This window comes from Cetorhinus maximus, chromosome 2 (genome assembly GCF_964194155.1).
Source record: "Cetorhinus maximus chromosome 2, sCetMax3.hap1.1, whole genome shotgun sequence".
NCBI lineage: Eukaryota > Metazoa > Chordata > Chondrichthyes > Lamniformes > Cetorhinidae > Cetorhinus > Cetorhinus maximus.
The window spans coordinates 17,221,277-17,241,467 of record NC_135880.1 but is presented as its reverse complement, the minus strand read 5'-3'; the positions used below and the strand labels follow the sequence as shown (position 1 = coordinate 17,241,467).

Sequence of the window (20,191 nt, the reverse complement as noted above, 5' to 3'; positions counted from 1 at the left end):
AGTAGTGTTCCTTCAGTACTGCACTGGAATGTTAGTCTAGATTACTAAAGTCCTGACATGATAATCAAACTCATAACCTTCTGACTTAGAGACAAGGGGGCTGCTAAATGAGAGCCACACCTGTCTTGGAGGTTCATTCTTCCTTTACCACCCAGTCAGATTTTCGAGCATTTGCAGAAAATTTGAAAAATTGCTCATACCAGGCACTGGGAAAGCTTTCTACAAGCCACACTAATGGAACATGTGCCTAACATTATAAAAATAAAATCAGTGCCATTAATAACAATAGTCAGAATGCCTTTCAACACTTGATCAGGTTAGGGTCAGGTGAAGCTATCCCTTAGGGGTGCACATGATCACATTCCTTCACAATACTAAGCTCCAACCTTCTTCCTATTAGAATTAATATGAGCAGATTGAGAGGATGTTCCTTTACTGCCTCATCTGAAGTGCAGCATCTTCTGGAGCCAACACAGTTCCCACTGCACAAAGAGGCCATTTAACTCTTGATCCCAGCTCGTTGCTCAAGCAATACGAAGGTTAATTCCACTGCCTTGCTCACCAGTTTGCCCCCATGGATCCTGAGCTTCCCTCTGCTTCAGGTAGTTACCTGGTTTTCTCTTGGAAGTTCCAATAGTCTACCAGGTTTTTTTTATTCGTTCACAGGATGTGGGCGTCGCTGGCTAGACCAGCATTTATTGCCCATCCCTAGTTGCACTTCAGAAGGTGGTGGAGAGCCGCCTTCTTGAACCGTTGCAGTCCATGTGGTGTAGGTACACCCACAGTGCTGTTAGGGAGGGAGTTCCAGGATTTTGACCCAGTGACAGTGAAGCAACAGCGATATATTTCCAAGTCAGGATGGTGGGTGGCTGGAGGGGAACTTGCAGGTGGTGGTGTTTCCATGCATCTGCTGCCCTTGTGCTTCTAGGTGGTAGAGGTCACGGGTTTGGAAGGTCTTGTCGAAGTCAGGTACTCCCTGTGCCAAAGGACCCCCAGCTCTAACTGCTCTCTTTGTAAGGTAATCTCTCTCTCCCTCTCGTCATTCACTTGATTATTTTAAATTGACAATACATCCCCTACCACCTGCCATCTCTTCTCCCCTGCCCATTGACTCCCCAGTCAGAGAAAGCAGCCATTTCCCATTCACTTGATCAACACTCTTCATAGTTTCTAAAGCTGAGGGGCAGGGAGATCTGGAAGAAGGCAACTAAGGCCATCTTCCCCGATGAAGAGCGTTGGCGTGTCCGCACGTGTTCAGAATGCACACCAATGCCAGAGCTGGCTAAGGCTTTCGCAGGAGGTGGTGCACTCTCCTGCAACAAGACCTGCAGCGGTGTGGCTTTGGAAGGCATCCCATGCCTGTTGCCCCCAAGGTAACTGCGGCCCCAAACCTCTACGCCAGCAGCTCACTCCAGGGCTCAACGGGTGTCATTTCCTCAGTTGCAGCAATTAGCTACCTCCAGGAGGTGACAAAGTCCCTTCTCAGAAGGACCAATAAATTCATCAGATTCTCAACAGATGCCATAGGCAGGCCGCTGGAGCAGTTGGGCTTTGGGGCCATCACCCAGTTCCCACAGGTACAGAGTGTAATTGACTGCACCCACGTGGCCATTTGGGCTCCCTGGGAGCAGCCAGCTGCTCCATGTCATGGTTGCACGAGTGGCACTCATCAGTGACCTCGGCCAGTCATTTATGGAGAGGTCAGCAGATGCTGCATGTGCAGCCACGTCACATTGCCCTGGGAATACAAATCATGTCACACACATTACCGTCCAATAAGACTGACCTCTACTGCCTACACAAGGGTTTCACTCCCTTATTGTTCAAGTTGTCTGTGATACACATGTGTGCTCATTGCCCAGGCAGCTCTCATGGCACATACGTTTTAAGGAACCCCCAGCTTCCACAGCTATTCAAGGCCCCTGCCCAAGTGCAGGGCTGGATCCTGGGTGACAAGGGCCATACCCTCAGAATGTAGTTCAAGACACGAGTGCGTCATCCTCACAGCCCCGTGGAGGAGCATCACGACGCTACACATGGCTCAACAATGCCAATCATAGGGCAGACCATAGGATTGCTCAAAATGCACTTCCGATACTTTGACTATCGCCATAGAGCTTTACAATGTGCCACAGAGGGTATCCAGGATTGTCATTGTCTGCTGTGCTTTGCATAATGTGGTATTGCAAAGGAAGAAGAATTGCCAATCAAGGGCATGGAGCAGCTGCTAACCTGAATAATCTGTAATAATCTGATATGTGATATACTTTTAAGACAAGTGTTGTAAGGTAAGATCACATGATCTTAATATCCAATAGCAGCGTAGTGCGGGCTACCTCTGTGGGAGAGCCTTGAGTTAGACACTGAAGAGTGAAGACAGAATTTTGAGTTGTGAGGACACAAATGTAGCTGCCGAGTTTAGTTTGTAAATAAACAGCATGTGTTTATTCTAACAACAATCTCCTGATGTTCTCTGTCTCTGCACTGACTCAGTCACCTCGAATAAAGCATGCAACCCAGATCCTTTAGGCCCAACAAACTGAAGGGCACTACATCCAACATCTCCTCAGATAAGGATGATGGGGAGGAATATGAGGAGGAGGACAGAGATCTCACAAAAGTTCACCCAGGTGCCAGGGCCATCCAGAGATGTGCCAGGGCTGACAGGGACAATCTCACTCTCCAATCGTTTTGACCATGAGTGATGCATCTATCTGGCCATCATTTCCATGTCTGCAAATCTTTGCCCGTTCTGACTGTGTGCTCACCTCTGCCAGCCTCCATCCAGAGCTACCTCACTACACACATCCTCTACCCTCTAGAAGACCAAGGAGAGTAGGTCATTCTCACAGGGGATAAAAAGAGATGACTGCCTCCAAGGATACTGGCACTCAAGTCAATGAAGCTATCGTGAACCATCTTTCTGCTCCTTGCCCACATTGTGAAGGCCATGATTGCATGAGCAGTGTTCATCAGTGACCTCAGCCAATCTCCTTGGCCAGTCATTTATGGAGAGGTCAGCAGATGCTGCATGTGCAGCCGTGTCACATTGCCTTGGGAATACAAATCACGTCACACACATTACCATCCAATAAAGACCGACCTCTAACACACATTGTTGCCTACACAAGAGACATGCCCCTCAGTCCCCTTCATTCAGCCAAACATGAAGCAAAACAGTGCAATGTGCCCTCCAAAGGAGGACGTCCCAACAAATGCATATAATGCACACAATAATCAAGTGCCACAGGGTTCGGTCCTTGGGCCCCAACTATTTACAATCTATATTAATGGCTTGGATTCAGGGATAGAAGGTACTATAGTTAAATTTACAGATGACACCAAAATAGGTGGGAAAGTAAGTTGCAAGGAAGAAATAAGAAATTTACAAATGCATATGGACAGGTTAGGTGAATAGGCCAAAATTTGGCAGATGGAGTTTAACATGGATAAGTGTGAGGTTATCCATTTTGGTCAGAAGAATAAAAAGGTGACTTATTATTTAAATGAAGAGAAACTTCAGAATGCTTCAGTGCAGGGGGATCTGGGTGTCCTCGTGCATGAATCGCTGAAAGCTAGTATGCAGGTACAGCAGGTAATAAGGAAGGCAAATGGAATTTTGGCATTTATTGCTAAAGGAATAGAGTATAAAAATAGGGAAGTGTTGTTGCAACTGTACAAGGCATTGGTGAGACTGCACCTGGAGTATTGTGCACAGTTTAGGTCCCCTTACTTGAGGAAGGATGTAGTTGCACTGGAGGCAATTCAGAGGAGGTTCACTAGATTGATTCCAGAGATGCGGGGCTTGTCTTATGAGGAGAGATTGAGCAGTTTAGGCCTATACTCACTAGAGTTTAGAAGGATGAGAGGAGATCTAATTGAGGTATATAAGATGCTAAAGGGGATAGACAAAGTAGACGTGGAGCAGTTGTTTCCCCTTGTGGGGTATTAAAGAACGAGAGGCCATAATTTTAGGCTAAGGGGTGGTAGATTTAAATCAGAGATGAGGAGGAATTACTTTTCTCAAAGGGTCGTGAATCTGTGGAATTCACTACCTCAGAGTGCAGTGGATGCTGGGACACTGATTAAATTTAAGGAGGAGATAGACAGATTTTTAATTAGTAACGGGCTGAAAGGTTATGGGGAGAGGGCAGGAAATTGGAGCTGAGGCCAAAATGAGATCAGCCATGATTGTAATGAATGGCGGGGCAGGCCCGAGGGGCTGAATTGCCTACCCCAGCTCCTAGTTCTTATGTTCTTATATATTGTGGCATGTACATACCATGCAGGTGTCTCAATATCTGTGCCACCATTGTGCCCTCAATGCTTCTTAATTTTTCTGTTATGATCATTTTGCCTTGGTGCAATCCCGAAATCAGCAGCTGATGAGGAGGCAGTCTGCTGAGAACAAGTTCCTATTGCAAGCGATGACCTTGGCATGCATCCTCTGGTGGTCCAAGGCCTTGAGAGGCCCTGGCCTACTGGGAGTCTCCTGCACAGGTGCAGGGCCACTCTCCTCTGCCTTGCTTACTGGAAGCTCTGAGGTCATCTCAGAGGGGGTGAGGGGTGCCCAGAGAGGAAGACCCCAGGGCAGTTGGCTGGTGCTCCTCCTCCATCTCGGTGTGCAATGGCACTTCTCTGTATCCCTGAGGAGGAGGGGCGCCTGGAGGCAGGTCCAGGTGCCTTGTTCCCCTCTTACCTAGCCAGTATAATATTGAGCCCATAGCCAGAGCGATGGAATGCAGGTCTCAGTGCTTTTGGGTCTCCATGGCAGTTGCCCACTACTCCATGGAGGAAGCCATGCATCCATATGCTGCAGCCATAGCAGAAGGTGGAGGATGGGCTCCTCCGTCATCTGTGCAAGGTTCTGTATAGCCAGGTCTCTGCCAGATGTTCCCCAGTTTGCCTTTACACCTCCAGCGGGCTTATTGTGACCGAGACCAGAGGCCCATTATCAGTCTGGGGCTCAACATGGACCTGATCGCCAACAGTCCTGCCACTGTCAGGGACCTCGGCTGATACAGCCTGCTTCAGCTGCTGGGATGTATCTGTGAAGTATTCACAAGCATGTGCCCCTGATTCTACGCACAAAGCCTCAGAAAGCCACATAAGTGTAACTGCTTTGGTGAAGGATGAGGGAGAGGCTGATGATAGTGTATCCTCCGAGTATTCTCCATCCGGATTAGAGATGGAGTTGTCTGTTCACACTATTGGCTTTGGTCTTCTCAGCCTGTGGCGACGATTTGCAGCGGGGAACAGCAAGGCAGGCATTAAAGACTGGCTCAGTCTACCAGGGAACCACAATTTCACGTGTGTCTCTAATATCCCGATGTCTCAACAGCTTGGAGATGTTCACACTCTGCTGGCTGGCTGGTCTAGTTTTGCCGTCTGCAACAGAGCTTCCTGGCAATCTCCAAGGCCTCCTGCTCCAAAGGCCATGATCACTCTCAGCTCGGCCACTCCTCCTTCTGCTTTGGCCTCTTTCCCCATTTACAAAGTCCCTGTGCTTGATATGCTCATGAGAGGCCCTTTGATGCAACACCACATTGCCACTTACCCTGGCGGATCGCAGACGGTCATTCATCCATTTGCAGCTCTGAGCCCATGACCTCAGGTGGATCCTCCGGCTGTTCACCTCCTCTGTGATCTCCACCCAGGCCAGCTTGGTCAAGTGGGTGGGCGGGCGGGGTGGGGGAGGGTGCGGGGTAGGGAATCTCCTGTTCCCATCCCTGGGGAAGAGCACCTCCTGCTGCTCGTGGATGGCCTGCAGGAGAACCTGCAGGGAGGCATCGTTAAACTGCGGGGCTGCTCTTTGCCTCTGGCAAGGCATCTTTGTGAATTGGGGGATGGTGGGTGGTGGGGGGCACAATGGTAATGCGGGGAATCCAAAAAGATAACTATGCAGATGAAAGAGGGGAGTTGTGGGAGTGACCTGACGGAGGGTGTGAAAGGGTTTGACGGGGGTTGGGGGGGGGTGGGGGTAGTTGGGGCTCGATAGAGGCTGTGAATTGCATAAAAATTCTCTACCTGCAGGTAGATCATCACTTCTCCCGATCAGAGAGCCAGGATGTAGAGGTGGGCATTTTATAGCATTGAGCAGAAACTGAGTCAGCTGACAGTGGGCAGCGGCCTGTCACCCGAATACAGGCGGGACACATGCCCGCCGTGTGCACTTAGAACTTACATTGTCATTGGGTGTGCTGCAGCTTCCGACAAGTGAATGGACACTCCTGGTCCCGCCGCCGGAAGTTGCGCTGTTATTAAATTCTGCCTGGTTTGTAAGAGGAACCTTCTTCTTTCCTTCAAGACAAAGGGCGAAATTTTACGGCAGCGGCATTTTACCTTCCCGCCGAAGCCAATGAGGTTCGGAACGTCTCGCTGCAGCTAACGGCCCCGACCCCACCGAAACGGGGCCCTAAATTTCTGCCCAAAGAGTTTGATCAACTATTTTGCCTTGAGTTATACACACTAGAAAAAGCAGGTTGTATGAGAAGCCACTGCTTCCTGTCTCCTTAAAAACTGTCAGTTTTATAGGTCAGATTAAATTCTTTAAGATTCGGAAATAGTGCCTTAGCCTTTTGTATCCTGAGCAAAAGAGATAAGCTTTCTCACAATGCTCACTGAGACCTGTCAACTAACAAAATGATCCCTCACTGCAACCTCCTTTCTTGTCTTAGTTTGCACAGTGAAGCTAAAATTAAAAGTAGTTAACAGTAACGGAATGGAGACAATATGAAAGAGAAGGGAAATATTAAGATGGGTAGCATCAATATCTAATTGTGCTACTGCAGTATTAGCATGAACCTGCATAATATTTTATCCTTTCTCTAACAATTCAAACTAAATTGGATCAATATTGTAAAGGAAAGGAAATTATCTATTCACCTATCAACCCTTTACTTGCCGACCAACATTGACTTTTGGTCAACCAACACCCTGATCTTAAAATTCTCACTCTTGCCATCAAATCCCACCCTGATTGTGTCCCTCAACACCCTGTCTCTGTAATCTGCTCCACAACCCTCCGAAGTCTCTGTGTTCCTCTAATTCTGGCCTCTTGATCATCCCCTTTATAAACACTCCACCATTGGTGGCCGTGCCTTCAGCTGCCCAGGCACTCAGTTCTGGAATTCCCTCCCTAAACCAGTCGGACTGTCTACCTCTCTTTCTTCCTTTAAGACCCTCCTTAAAACCTCCCTCTTTAACCAAACTTTTGGTCATCTGCCCTAATATGCCTTATGTGGTTCGGTGTCTAATTGAGCTTCACAGCACTCCTGTGAAGCACCTTGGGAAATCTTTTATTACTTTCAAAGCTCTCTATAAATATAAGTTGTTGCTAGAAATCTGTGTGAAATAATTAAGTTCGTCTCCGGTATAATTCGACTGACCAAATCTCACATGGAAAACACTACAGAAAGAAAGACTTCATTTATATAGTGACTTTTACAACTTTAGGATGTCCAAAGTGTTTTCATGGCCAATGAAATAATGCCTGAAGTCATAGTCACTGCTTTAATCTAGGGATTAGGCTAACCAGTTTGAGCACAACAAGATCCCACAAATGGCAATGTGATTATGACCAGATAATCCATTGCAGTGATGTGACCAGGACACTGGGTAGAACTCAACTGTGCTTCAATGAATTAGTAGTGCTATTTTTAAGGAAGATGTGCCTGAATAGGAGGTGAATAGTGTGAAATGGACTTGTTTTTATGATCTTTAAGTACCATTTTAAATTTCAGTGACAATGATATCTACCCTGTTTAAGATCAATGCACTCTCATTCTACAGAAGGATCACAGCATTTACAATTTACAACATGCACTCTGCTGAATAGACTGCCAGTTAGCTTTGGTCACAACACATGAATTATGTTATGTTGAACACCTTTCCAAAGGTAAGGAAACCTTTCTAGCAGTTTAGACAAAGAGCTTGCACGAAATCAAACTGCTACTTCAGCTCATGAACAGAAAACTCAATTCCCTCTCAATCAGATGTCTGTTTTCCCCATCTTCAGAGGTCTTTTTTGTGGCTTATTTTTGTTCCAATAGCATATTGTGTGTGAACAGTGACAGTAGTACTTAAGTCTATTCATCACACGTGAACTTGATGTCAAAAAAGCCCAAAGCAGTGATCTTGGCATTTAATCAACAAGTGAGTGGTTTATCCTTTCATACATTCCAAACAGATGTTATTGTTTAAGACAGCTCCTGTGAGGCTTCAGCCTGAGTTTTGGAAAAGTGCGGTGTGAGGATAAACGTCAACAAATTATTTTTAAAAATAGGTCCCACATTGGGGACCAAAAGGGTAAAAGTCGATTGCATTTTTCCCAGCTTAATAGACACATCAGGAAGATTTTGAGAATCATTGGCTCCAATATTAATAAGGGATCGGGGAGAATGCAGGGGAAGCTGGACTTACTGTCTCACTGGCCTTGATCACTGTAAAAGGGAGGCATCTAATCCCGTACTCACCCTTGCTAAACTGGTCCCGGAGGGAACTTTATAAGGAACGTACTTCCTGTAGATGTGTCCTACTCTGGAACAAGGAGCATCGTACATGTGACCCCCGCACATCCAAACCTAGAGAAAGGAGGGGAAAAGAAAAAAGCAGTGATTACAGACTCCCCAGTACACTGCAGAGGATAAAAGTAGCTCCTTTGTTGGTAATACAATAAAGCACAGAACGGGATATGGTATTGTATGGATTTGTAACCAGCAGGCCGGGACCAATAATCGAATGGGACATAATTTCAAATACCACCCTGGCTGTCTGAGAACTTGATTACATTTTAAAAAAATCCCGCGTCTAATGAAGGAAAAAATCCAATAACAGTGAGCATGGATCTGTCGGAATTTTGTAAAAAGCTCAGACTGGTTCACTCTTGTAATTTAGAGAAGGAATCCTGCTAACCTTACCAACACTGGCCTTCATGTGACTCCAGTCATAAACCACGGAGCAAAGGAGATTGAGGGGCAATCTGATAGCTTGTCAAATTTCATGACAAATTTAAATTAGGGAGACAAAGAAAAGTTATTCCTAGTAGGTGATGGTGCAACAACTGGGAACACAAATTTAAGTTTTTTGACAAGAGACACTGGGGGCGGGGAGAGGGGTGGGGTTGTGGGGGGAAACAGATGTGAGGAAGAACTTTTTTTTAACACTGAGTGGTAATGACCTGAAACTCACTTCTCATGAGGGTGGTGGAAGCAGAGGCAATCCATGGTTTAAAGAAACTTGCAGGGCTACCAGGATCGAAGGAGGGGATGGGAGCCAGTGTCGACCCAATGGGCCAAATAGCCTTTTTCAGCGCAGTAATGATTCTACTCTTAACTACATTCTGAAGTGATTTTGGGTTGTGTCAAACTGTCAGAAGGAATAGCAGTTCCAGAACAAGTACCAGCATCACTTTCTCAGGGGAACTAGGAATAAATGCCCGCATTCCAAGGGTGAAAGAAAAATTAAAAACCATCGGAAATCTCACTTAATGGGGCAACCATTATTTGACATACCCACCAGAATTTTTGGGAAATGCCCCCTTAATGCGCGGGTTCTTTTGTTATTTGTAGTTCATCTGCTTTTCTGGGTGAATAAAACTTTGCATGGCTCCTCTTTATTATTTCAATTTTCCTTGCCATCATTCCCATGCCTCACAAAACATAGATCTAACGTCAACATTACGGGCACCCTCCATTTCCTGCCCATTTCCATTATCCACCCAAAGCATTCCTATCTATATGACAGCCAACAAAAGTGTCCACTGCACCAGTCCAGAGAAACCAATGCCACATAGCTCATGTTTTAATTCACATAGCGTAAGCAGAATTACCTAAATCATCGCTTATTTTCAGCTAAAGACCTGGTGAGATTTCTGCTCTCCCCTAATTCAGAGCTCTTATGCATCCTAGATTTTGAACCACACAGTGCCAGGCAATGACCGTCTCCAACAAGAGAGAATCCAACCATCGCCCCTTGATGTTCAATGGCATTACCATCACTGAATCCCCCTCTATCAACATCCTGGGGGTTACCATTCAACAGAAACTGAACTTGACCAGCCATATAAATACTGTGGCTACAAGAGAAGGTCAGAGACTAGGAATCGTGCGTTGAGTAACTCAACTCCTGACTCCCCAAAGTTTGTACAAGGCACAAGTCAGGAGTGTTGTGGAATATTCTCCACTTGCCTGGATGAGTGCAGCTCCCACAAAACTCAAGCAGCTCAACACCATCCAGGACAAAGCAGCTCCACCATCTGCAGCATCCACTCCCTCCACCACCAACGCACAGTAGCAGCAGTGTGTAGCATCTACAAGATGCACTGCAGGAACTCAGCAAGGCTCCTTAGACAGCACCTTCCAAACCCGCGATCGTCACTGCCTAGCCAGCGACATCCACATCCCATGAAAAGAAAGGCGCCCTTCCCCCCACCCTTAGTAGCTCTTAACTTTAGCTGTTTTTTTTATTCATTCATGGGATGTGGTTGTCACTGGCTAGGCCAGCATTTATTGCGCATCCCTAATTGCCTCTGAGAAGGTGGTGGTGAGCTGCCTTCTTGAACCACTGCAGTCCATGTGGTGTAGGTACACCCAGAATGCTGTAATGGAGGGAGTTCCAGGATTTTGATCAGACAGGGCAATATAGTTCCAAATCAGGATGGTGTGTAGCTTGGAGGGGAACTTGCAGATGGTGGTGTTCTCATGCATCTGCTGCCCTGTCCTTCTAGGTGGTAGATGTCATGGGTTTGGAAGGGGCTGTCTAAGGAGGCTGGGTGAGTCGCTGCAGAGCATCTTGTATATGGTACACACAGCTGCTACTGCGCGTCAGTGGTAGAGGGATTGAATGTTGAAGGTGGTGGATGGGATGCCAATCAAGCAGGCTGCTTTTTTTCTGGATAATGTCGAGATTCTTAAGTATTGTCGGAGCTGCACTCATTCAGGAAAGTGGAGAGTGTTCCATCGCACTCCTGACATGTGCCTTGTAGTTGGTGGACAGGCTTTGGGGAGTCAGGAGTGTAGAATAAGGGTGTTTGGCAGTGCAAGGGTTAAAGTGGGACTGGAGAACATACCGCCCACAGAATGATGTAGAGACACACGTGACAGCAGATAGGAGACAGAGTTCCAGGTGGTGGTATTCAGACAGAACTTCAAAGTGGTGATGTTCCCATGTGTTTGCTCCCCTTGTCCTTCTAGACGGTAGTGGTCATGGGTTTGGAAGGTACTGTTGAAGGAGCCTTTGTATGCCCGGTGCTGCTCCTGGCATGCCCTCCTACACTCTTCATTGAACCAGGGTTGATCACCTGGCTTGATGGTAATGGTAGAGTGGGGGATATGCCATGCTATGAGGTTACAGATTGTGTTCAAGTACAATTCTGCTGCTGCTGATGGCCCACAGCGCCTCATGGATGTCCAGTCTTGAGTTGCTAGATCTGTTCAAAATCTATCCCATTTAGCATGGAGGGTATCCTCAATGTGAAGACGGGACTTTGTCTTCACAAGGACTGTGTGGTGATTACTCTTACTGATACTGTCAGGGACAGAGGCAGCGCAGGCAGGTTGATGAAGCTGAAATCAAGTATGTTTTTCCCTCTTGTTGGTTCCCTCACCACCTGCTGCAGACCCAGTCTAGCAGCTACATCTTTAGGGCTCAGCCAGCTCGGTCAGTGGTGGTGCTACTGAGCCACTCTTGGTGATGGGCATTGAAGTCCCTCCACCCAGAGTACATTCTCCGCCCTTGCCACCCTCAGTGCTTCTTCCAAGTGGTGTTCAACATGGAGGAGCACTGATTCATCAGCTAAGTGAGGGCGGTACGTGGTAATCAGCAGGAGGTTTCCTTGCCCATGTTTGACCTGATGCTATGAGACTTCAAGGGGTCTGGAGTGTATGTTGAGGACTCCCAAGGCAACACCCTCCCAACCGTATCCCACTGTGCCACCTGGGCCCTATAGATGCCGCACATGAGCATTATCAAACAAAGTCTAACACCAAGTCTAACATCAGGACAGGTGATCAGCCGCAGTGGTGCTGGAGGTGATGGCAGCAGAGGCCGAAGGCAGCCCGAGCTTGGCCAGCACCTCCACCAGCCGAAGTCTCCATTGACGGCCTGACGCTGAGCCCAGACCTGGATGAGGGAGAGCAGAACAGCAACAAGCAGCAGGATGCCTCACTCAGCGACGTTCATCCATGGCCAGCGGCTGTGGCAGCTGAGTTGGAGCTGCAGCCAGTCTCAGCTTCTGGGGGTGGACATGGTGGGGCCAGCGTTGCTGGTCGGGGGGGAGAGGCAGCAGCAGCAGGAGGGGCAGATGCAGGCTGAAGAAATGGAGGAACGGTGGGGTCCTTCACCTGAATGAATTCTGCTGGCTCTCAAATTCTTTGAAGACACTGACACTTTGGTGTGCGGAGATACCTTCAAGAAGATTATTGATGTTGACCCTCTGTGTGGTGTGGAGCAGGTGTGCAGTTGCATTCGGGAAAAGAGGTGTTTGGAAGGATTTCTGTAAGACACCGAGTGGTTCAAGCAATAGACGATCTCAAGGAAATTATGGCTGTCTGGTGAATCAATGATTGGGCTGTTGGCTGCTGGTGAATTTTCACCAAACTTTTTATTTTTTTGAATTTTTGTATTTTACTTAAAATTGCTTGTTAAACTTGCCTTAATTCAGCGTTTGGCTGCGAAGGGTATTGACTTGAATAAACCCTTAATAATAAACTAGAAATAATAACAAAGGCTTGGTCAAATAGGTTGGCTTTAAGGAACGTCTTAAGGGACAAGAGGGCAGCAGTGAAGTGGAAAGGTTGAGGGAGAGAGTTCCAGGGCTTAGGGGCCCAGTCAGCTAAAGACATGGTTGTCAACAGCGCAGTGATTAAAATTGGGAATACGCTCAAGAGGCCAGAACTGGAGAAGTGCAGCTATCTTGTAGGGTGTCAGGACTGGAGGAGGTTGCAGAGATAGGTAGGGGTGAAGTCATGGAGGGGTTTGAAAACAAGGATAAGAACTTTAAAACTGAGATCTAATGCAGGTAAGTGAGCACAGCGGGTGACGATTAAATGTACAAATTATGATGCGAACGTAGGTATGAAAAGGTTTTGAAAGAGCGAAAGAATTGCTTTCAACGCTTTATTCCAACTATCTCCGCAAGTTGTCATTGCCACCACTGCTCGTAGAGGCACCTAATGGACAATGGTGGATATGCGTGAGCGTATGGCAATGTAAATGGTAATAAAATTGCTATTTAACTAATCAGAATATTTCTTATCAATCCAGCTCAACCTTTCGAGGTAGTGCTAAATCACACTGAACTACATTCAGGGAAATGAAAATGCAGATCAGTACAGTTCACATGGGATATGATAATTGGCTCCACAGGTGAGTGACAGCCACAGGTCAGATATGCAGCACATTCAACGCTTGCAGTTTTATTAACAATTGATTAATCTTTCGCTATTATTTTCAAGTGTACCAGTCATAGAAAAATTCTCTCTCCCTCCCTATTGGATACCAGCTGGTTATGTACATTATGGTAACATGAAAAATCAAGAAATCTTAAATGAATTTGCGAATATTGACAATGTTGGCTGCACTGAGCTCAGCAAGTAGCGATATAGAGTAATAACGACGCAGGAGGCCATTCAGCCCATTGAGTCCATGCTGGCACTTGTTCGCTACTATCCCATGGGGGCGACAGCACGGACGCTAACTTAATTGGAGCATTTGCTTTTAGAATTTTCACCTCTTTCTCTTCCTTCCGGTTGCTTGTCCCAACCCGTCACCCCCATATCCACCCCACTCTCCAGCAGCCTCCTCCCCACCGCACCTCACCACCCCCCCGGGACTGAGGTGAGCTGCAATGATAGGAAGGCAGGCAATTTGCTCCCAAGCTAATGCCACCCTGACCCAAGAGACACATGGAACAAGCTCCCTCCCTGTGGTCAGGGAACTGAATTCTAGTCGAGCTGTCTCCCATCGACCACTGTACTGAGATAAGAAACTCAGTGACTATAGCTTGTGCTTCTCTCCCTACTCATTATATTTCCATTTGTATGTCTTCAGAGAGAATGTTATTAAAAAAAAAACACAGACTCTGAACATGATCAGAAGTAAATATGTTAATGTTACTTCCTATGTACCCAGTGACGTGGCTGATGTGCCCTGATTGCCTCCCTGAAGTTATGCCTTGCACTAGTTCTCAAAATGGTTCTTACAGCCAAACTTTCTGCCTCAGACTCTGCCAGATTCCCATCAAACACAATTACAGTCACTGTCAATGTCACACCGACCTTCATCCTCTGTCACAAATCCTGTCAGTAATGGGCTAAAACTAGTTTCAGAGTTGAAAGAACTGCTTACCCATTACCTCCCTTTATATTAATAAGCACGACAGAGCCCTGAGGTCAGTATCTTTAATGAGACGAGCGACAGGAGATGACTAAGATGGAAGCCCGGGTGACATGAGAGTCTCCCGATGAATCTGTTCCCTGAGCAAAATACACCGAGTCAATTTAGCATCTGAACTCTGTGTGCCGTTACCATGGTTCCCCTCAGACACTAGGCAAGAAGGTGAGGCCTGCATTTCAATTACAGCCCAGAAAATGACAGATTACAGGAAAATAGGGTAATGAAGTCTCGGATGATGGCGGGCTTTTGACAGGCACAATAAATAGCTGTTTGACTACACCTGATATATTCCACATTCAACAGGCTCCCACTTCTTCACTTGGAAACAAAGCAGTATGTGCACAGCTGTGTATCAGTCCTTTGCATTAACAAGTGGAAGCGGTGGAGCGAGACTCTAAATTGCGCCTTATTGGGGGAAAAAAAAACAGATTTGACGAATTGTACTCCTGCTGCTGAGATATGGGGAATTTTATCACCTGCATTCTTGTTTACAAGAATGGTTCCAGGGATGAGAAACTTCAGCTACGAGGAGAGATTGGAGAGGTTGGGACTGTTCTCCTTGGAGAGAAGAAGGCTAAGAGGAGATTTGATAGGGATGTTCAAAATCATGAGGGGGCTGGACAGAGCGGATAGGGAAAAGCTGTTCCTGCTTGTAAAAGGATCAAGAACGAGGAGGCACAGATTTAAAGTGATTTGCAAATGAAGCAAACGTGACCCGAGAAAAAAACTTTTTCACACAACGAGTGGTTCTGTTCTGGAATGCACTACCTGGAGGTGTGGTGGAGGCAGGTTCAATCGAGGCATTCAAGAGGGCATCAGATGATTATTTGAATAGAAACAATGTGCAGGGGTACGGGGAAAAGGCAGGGCAATGGCACTAGGTCATAATGCTCATTTAGAGAACTGGTGCAGACATGATGGGCCGAATGGCCTCCTTCTGTGCCGTTAAAATTCTGTGAGTCTGTGAGTCTGTGATCATTGTGACCTGTAGACTTAATTTTTTTTATTACTTCTTGGGATGTGAGCATTATTGACAAGGCCAAAATTTGTTGCCATTCCCAATTACCCTTGAGCAGATAGTGGTGAGCTGCCTTCTTGAATCAATGCAGCCCATGTAGTGTGGTAATACCCACAGTGCTGTTTCAACCCAGCGACAGTGAAGGAACGGCGATATATTTCCAAGCCAGGATGGTGTGTGGCTTGGAGGGGAACTTGAAGGTGGTGGTGCTCCCATCTATCTGCTGCACTTATGTGGCAGATGTCGTGGGTTTGGAATGAGTTGTTAAAAGGCCTTTGATGAGTTGCTGTCGTGCACCTTGTAAATGGTACACACTGCAGTTACTGTGCATCGGTGGTGGAGTACATGTTTGAGGTAGTGGATGGGGTGCCGATCAAGTAGCCTGCGTTGTCCTGGATGGTGTTGAGCTTTGAGTATTGTTGGAGCTACACTCATCCAGGCAAGTGGAGAGTATCCCATCACACTCCTGATTTGGGACTTGTGGTGGACAGGCTTTGGGTAGTCGGAATTCTCACCGCAGAATTCTTGCACATGTAGCCACATTATTCATGGGCTGGTCCAGTTAAGTTCTGGTCAATGATAACCTCCAGGATGTTGATGGTGGGAGTTTCAGTGATTGTAATGCTGTTGAATGTCAAAGGGAGATGGTTAGGTTTTCTTTTGCTGGAGACAGTCATTTCTTAGCTCCTGTGTGGTGCGAATGTCACTTGCCACTTATCAGCCCAAGCCTGAATGTCATCCGGGTCTTGCTGCACTTGGACATGGAGTGTTTTAGTATCTGAAGAGTTGCAAATGGTGCTGAACATTGTGGAACCATCAACGAACATCCCCACTTGTGACCTTATGATGTAGCAGCTGAAGATGGTTGGGCCAAGGACACAACCCTGAGGAACTCCTGCAGCCACGTCCTGAGGACAAAAAATCCTGCTTGGCCCCACTGACCTCCTTGTCCAATCCCCAAATGACTGACTTTAACTTAAAATAAACAATTTATGAAAGAATTGTTAAATTAAAGTATTATGTAATGAGTTCCACGAAGAAGCTGGCAGTTGCAGTGAGGGTTTGACTGATCCTTTGCTGTGCCACAATCAAATGCCCCTGTGATTATAATTGCAAGGAAACAGTGCCATGGAGCTGATCAGTCCTGCAACTATTGGCCATTAAGGCTGTGTCAGAAGTTGCCATGGTCACAGCTGGTAACATTCTGCCAATCGTTAGCCTTTTAATACTCAATTAGTTAAAAGAAAACTTTGAATCAGCTTTTGAGCCAGTGAGAGGCCAATTTCTGAGCTGTTCCCACCTCCAAATAAAAAGTCGGATTTAATGTAGGTGACAGGGGTCTTGCCCCCTGGCTAGAGAGCTGGCGAGAGCCGTGTCACCCACTTGAGAAGGCCCGTTGCATCATATGCCACTCATTGAGTTAACTGGACAGCAGTGGGTCTCGCTTGGGATCAAGGGTCCTGGGGTAAGATGTCCCCTGGCCAAGAGATATTGGCCATTTAGCTGCCGCAGCTCTATTGAATGGCAGCGCCTCCATGGAGGTGGTGACTGCTGCTGGTATGACACTCAGCCGAGCCCCAGGATTACAATGAACCCAGGCCACAGGTGAGTGATACCAGGAGGGGGATGGTGGGAAGGGTGTTGCTGAGTGGGGGTTGTGTGGTGGGTGCATGCGTGGTCGGCAGCAAGGGCAGGAAGGTGGCTCGCAGCAGCCCCACCCACCCTTGCCGATATTGGGTCCCTAGATCAGGCATTGTGTGTCTTTGAATGAGAGACCCCTCTGGAAGACCACAAGCAACCCTGCATGGGTTTGTTTGTGCTTCTGTGCTCCTGGCATGGCAACTGCCCTGCCTGCCGCTGGGTGAATACCAGCAGCAGCAGGACGAGGCCCAGAAGTGGACATTAATTGCCCGCTTATGGGCCTCGACTGGCAGTGGGGCAGGAACTCGGTCCACGGGCCTTCCTGCCGCAGACTTAATCAGGGTGGAGGTGGGAGGAAAGCAGGTTCCTCATGCACCAGACTTCTGCCCCACTAAATGTCCCGCTACCAAATGGGGTACAGAGCTGATGTAGCCTGCACAGTAAAAACATGTAGACACTTTATTACCTCCAGACTCAACCATTCCTGTCTAACCTCCCATCTTCCCACGCTGTAAACCTCAATCGATCTAAAACTCTGCTACCCATATCTGAACTTGCAATAGGTCCAAATCAACCAACAGCTGTATGGTCGCTGACCTACATTGCCTTCTGGTCCAACAGTGCCTCAAACTTAAAACTCACAACCACGTGTTCACATTCTTCTGAAACCTCTTTCCAGCCTTACAGTCCTTATAGCCCTTCCCCAAAAGTGCTTTCAAGTTTGATAGATGATTGTTGGGTATGGGTCGCAAGGGATATGGAGCAAAGGTGGGTAAATGGAGTTGAGATGTGATCAGACATGGTCCAATTCAATGGTGAAACAGGCCCGAGGGGCTGAATGGCCAACTCCCGCTTCTAATGTTCTTGTGAAGAAAATCAGTTGAGACTGCAATCTTGCACTGGATCTTGATAGTGATGACCTTTCGCATAATGAAAGGCATATTGAAACATCATAGGTAGAAAGATAGCTTTTTTTTAAAGAAAAACAATAAATAAAGTACCTTTCAAATTTAATAATGCATAAATGCACTACAAGGCTGAAATCTCCTTGCCAACTTACCTTGAAAGATATTTCGTACTGTTCTCCTCCCCAGATCTCCAGTCCTGGATCATAGCCACCCAATTCCCAGAACCATCGCTGATCGACAGCAAACAAGCCTCCAGCCATGACTGGTGATCTGAAAGATAAAATGGATACTGAATGCCATACATTAATTCTTCAATTCAGGGTTTATTGAGGATTTGTTTTTATTCATTCATGGGGTGTAGGCGTCACAGGCCTGACCAGCATTTATTGCCCATCCCTAACTGCCCTTCAGATGGTGGTGGTGGTGAGCTCCCTCCTTGAACCATTGCAGTCCATGCGGTGTAGGTACACCCACAATGCTGCTAGGGAGGGAGTTCCAGGAGTCTGACCCAGTGACAGTGAAGGAACGGCGATATATTTCCAAGTCAGGATGGGGAGTGACTTGGAGGGGAACTTCCAGGTGGTGGTGTTCCCATGTGTCTGCTGCCTTTGCCCTTCTAGATGGTAGTGGTCGTGGGTTTAGCACGTGCTGTCTAAGGGGCCTTGGTGAGTTCCTGCAGCGCGTCTTGTAGATGGTACACACTGCTGCCATTGTGTGTCGGTGGTGGAGGGAGTGAATGTTTGTGGATGCATTGCCAATCAAGTGGGCTGCTTTGTCCTGGATGGTGTCAAGCTTGTTGAGTGTTGTTAGAACTGCACTCATCCAGGCAAGTGGAGAATGTTCCATCACATTTCTGACTTGTGCCTTGTAGATAGTGGACAGTTTTTGTGTCAGGAGGTGAGTTACTTGCACAGGATTCCTAGCCTCTGACCTGCTCTTGTAGCCACAGTATTTATATGGCCTGTTCAGTTCAGTTTATAGTCAATGGTAACCTCCAGAATGTTGATAGTGGGGGATTCAGCGATGGTAATGCCATTGAATGTCAAGGGACGGTGGTTAGATTCTCTCTTGTTGGAGAATGCCATTGCCCAGCACTTGTGTGGCACAAACATTACATGCCACTTGTCAGCCCATACCTGAATATTGTCTAGGTCTTGCTGTATTTTGACATGGACTGCTTCAGTATCTGAGGAGTCGCGAATGGTGTTGAACATTGTGCAATCATCAGTGAACATCCCCACTTCTGACTTTATGATGGAAGGAAGGTCATTAATGAAGCAGCTGAAGATGGTTGGCCCTGAGGAACTCCTGCAGTGATGTCCTAGAACTGAAATGATTGACCTTCAACAACCATCTTCCTTTGTGCTAGGAATGACACCAACCAGCAGAGAGTTTTCCCCCTGATTCCCATTGACTCCAGTCTTGCTAGGGCTCCTTGATGCCACTCTTGGTCAAATGCTGCCTTGATGTCAAGGGCGGTCACTCGCACCTCACCTTGGGAGTTCAGCTCTTTTGTCCATGTTTGAACCAAGGCTCTAATGAGATCAGGAGCTGAGTGGCCCTGGCAGAACCCAAACTGAGCATCAGTGAGCAAGTGCTGCTTGATAGCACTGTTGATGACCCTTTCCCACACTTTACTGATGATCGAAAGTAGGCAGGTTGGATTTGGCCTGCTTTTTGTGCAATGGAAAATCGATGAAGGGCTGTGAAACCCTGGTGTTATTTGTCAACTGTAACATTAGTTGAGACTAAAAAAGAATGTAAGAATAAAATACTGGTCTGGACATGGATGTTGGACAGACAAAATATTAAAAAATATAGTTGTCGGGAGCCAGGTAGTACAATGTTCACTTCTGGTCACTAGGATACATTGGTCTTGGAGCGAGTGCAGTGTAGATTTACCAGAATGATACCTCAACTCCAAGTGTTAAATTACAACGAGGGATTCCACAAACTCGGGTTGCATTCCCCAGAACTTAGAAGGTTAAGGGATGATTTCCTCAAAACTTTCAAGGGATGAAGCAGAACAGATAGGGTAGATAGAGAGAAATTATTTCCGCTAGTTAGGGACTTCAGCACTTAGGGACATTAGAACGCAAGAACTAAGACCAGGCCTAGGCCGTTTGGCTCCTCAAGCCTATTCCACCATTCGATAAGATCATGACTTATCTGATTGTGCTTCAACTCCATCTGTCTGCCCATCATAACCCTTGACTCCCTGGTCCAGCAA

General features: G+C 46.9%; 1 protein-coding gene across 1 annotated transcript in view; it reads right to left on the bottom strand.

The window, feature by feature from the left end:
• Window positions 1–20,191, bottom strand: part of galntl6 (polypeptide N-acetylgalactosaminyltransferase like 6) — a 1,368,692-nt gene that overhangs the window by 180,030 nt on the left and 1,168,471 nt on the right. The window contains exons 8-9 of the mRNA XM_078557596.1: window positions 18,114–18,231; window positions 8,475–8,582 (exon numbers count right to left, since the gene is read on the bottom strand). Of these exons, the coding sequence (XP_078413722.1) occupies window positions 8,475–8,582; window positions 18,114–18,231 (226 nt within the window). The remainder of the gene's footprint in view (window positions 1–8,474; window positions 8,583–18,113; window positions 18,232–20,191) is intronic.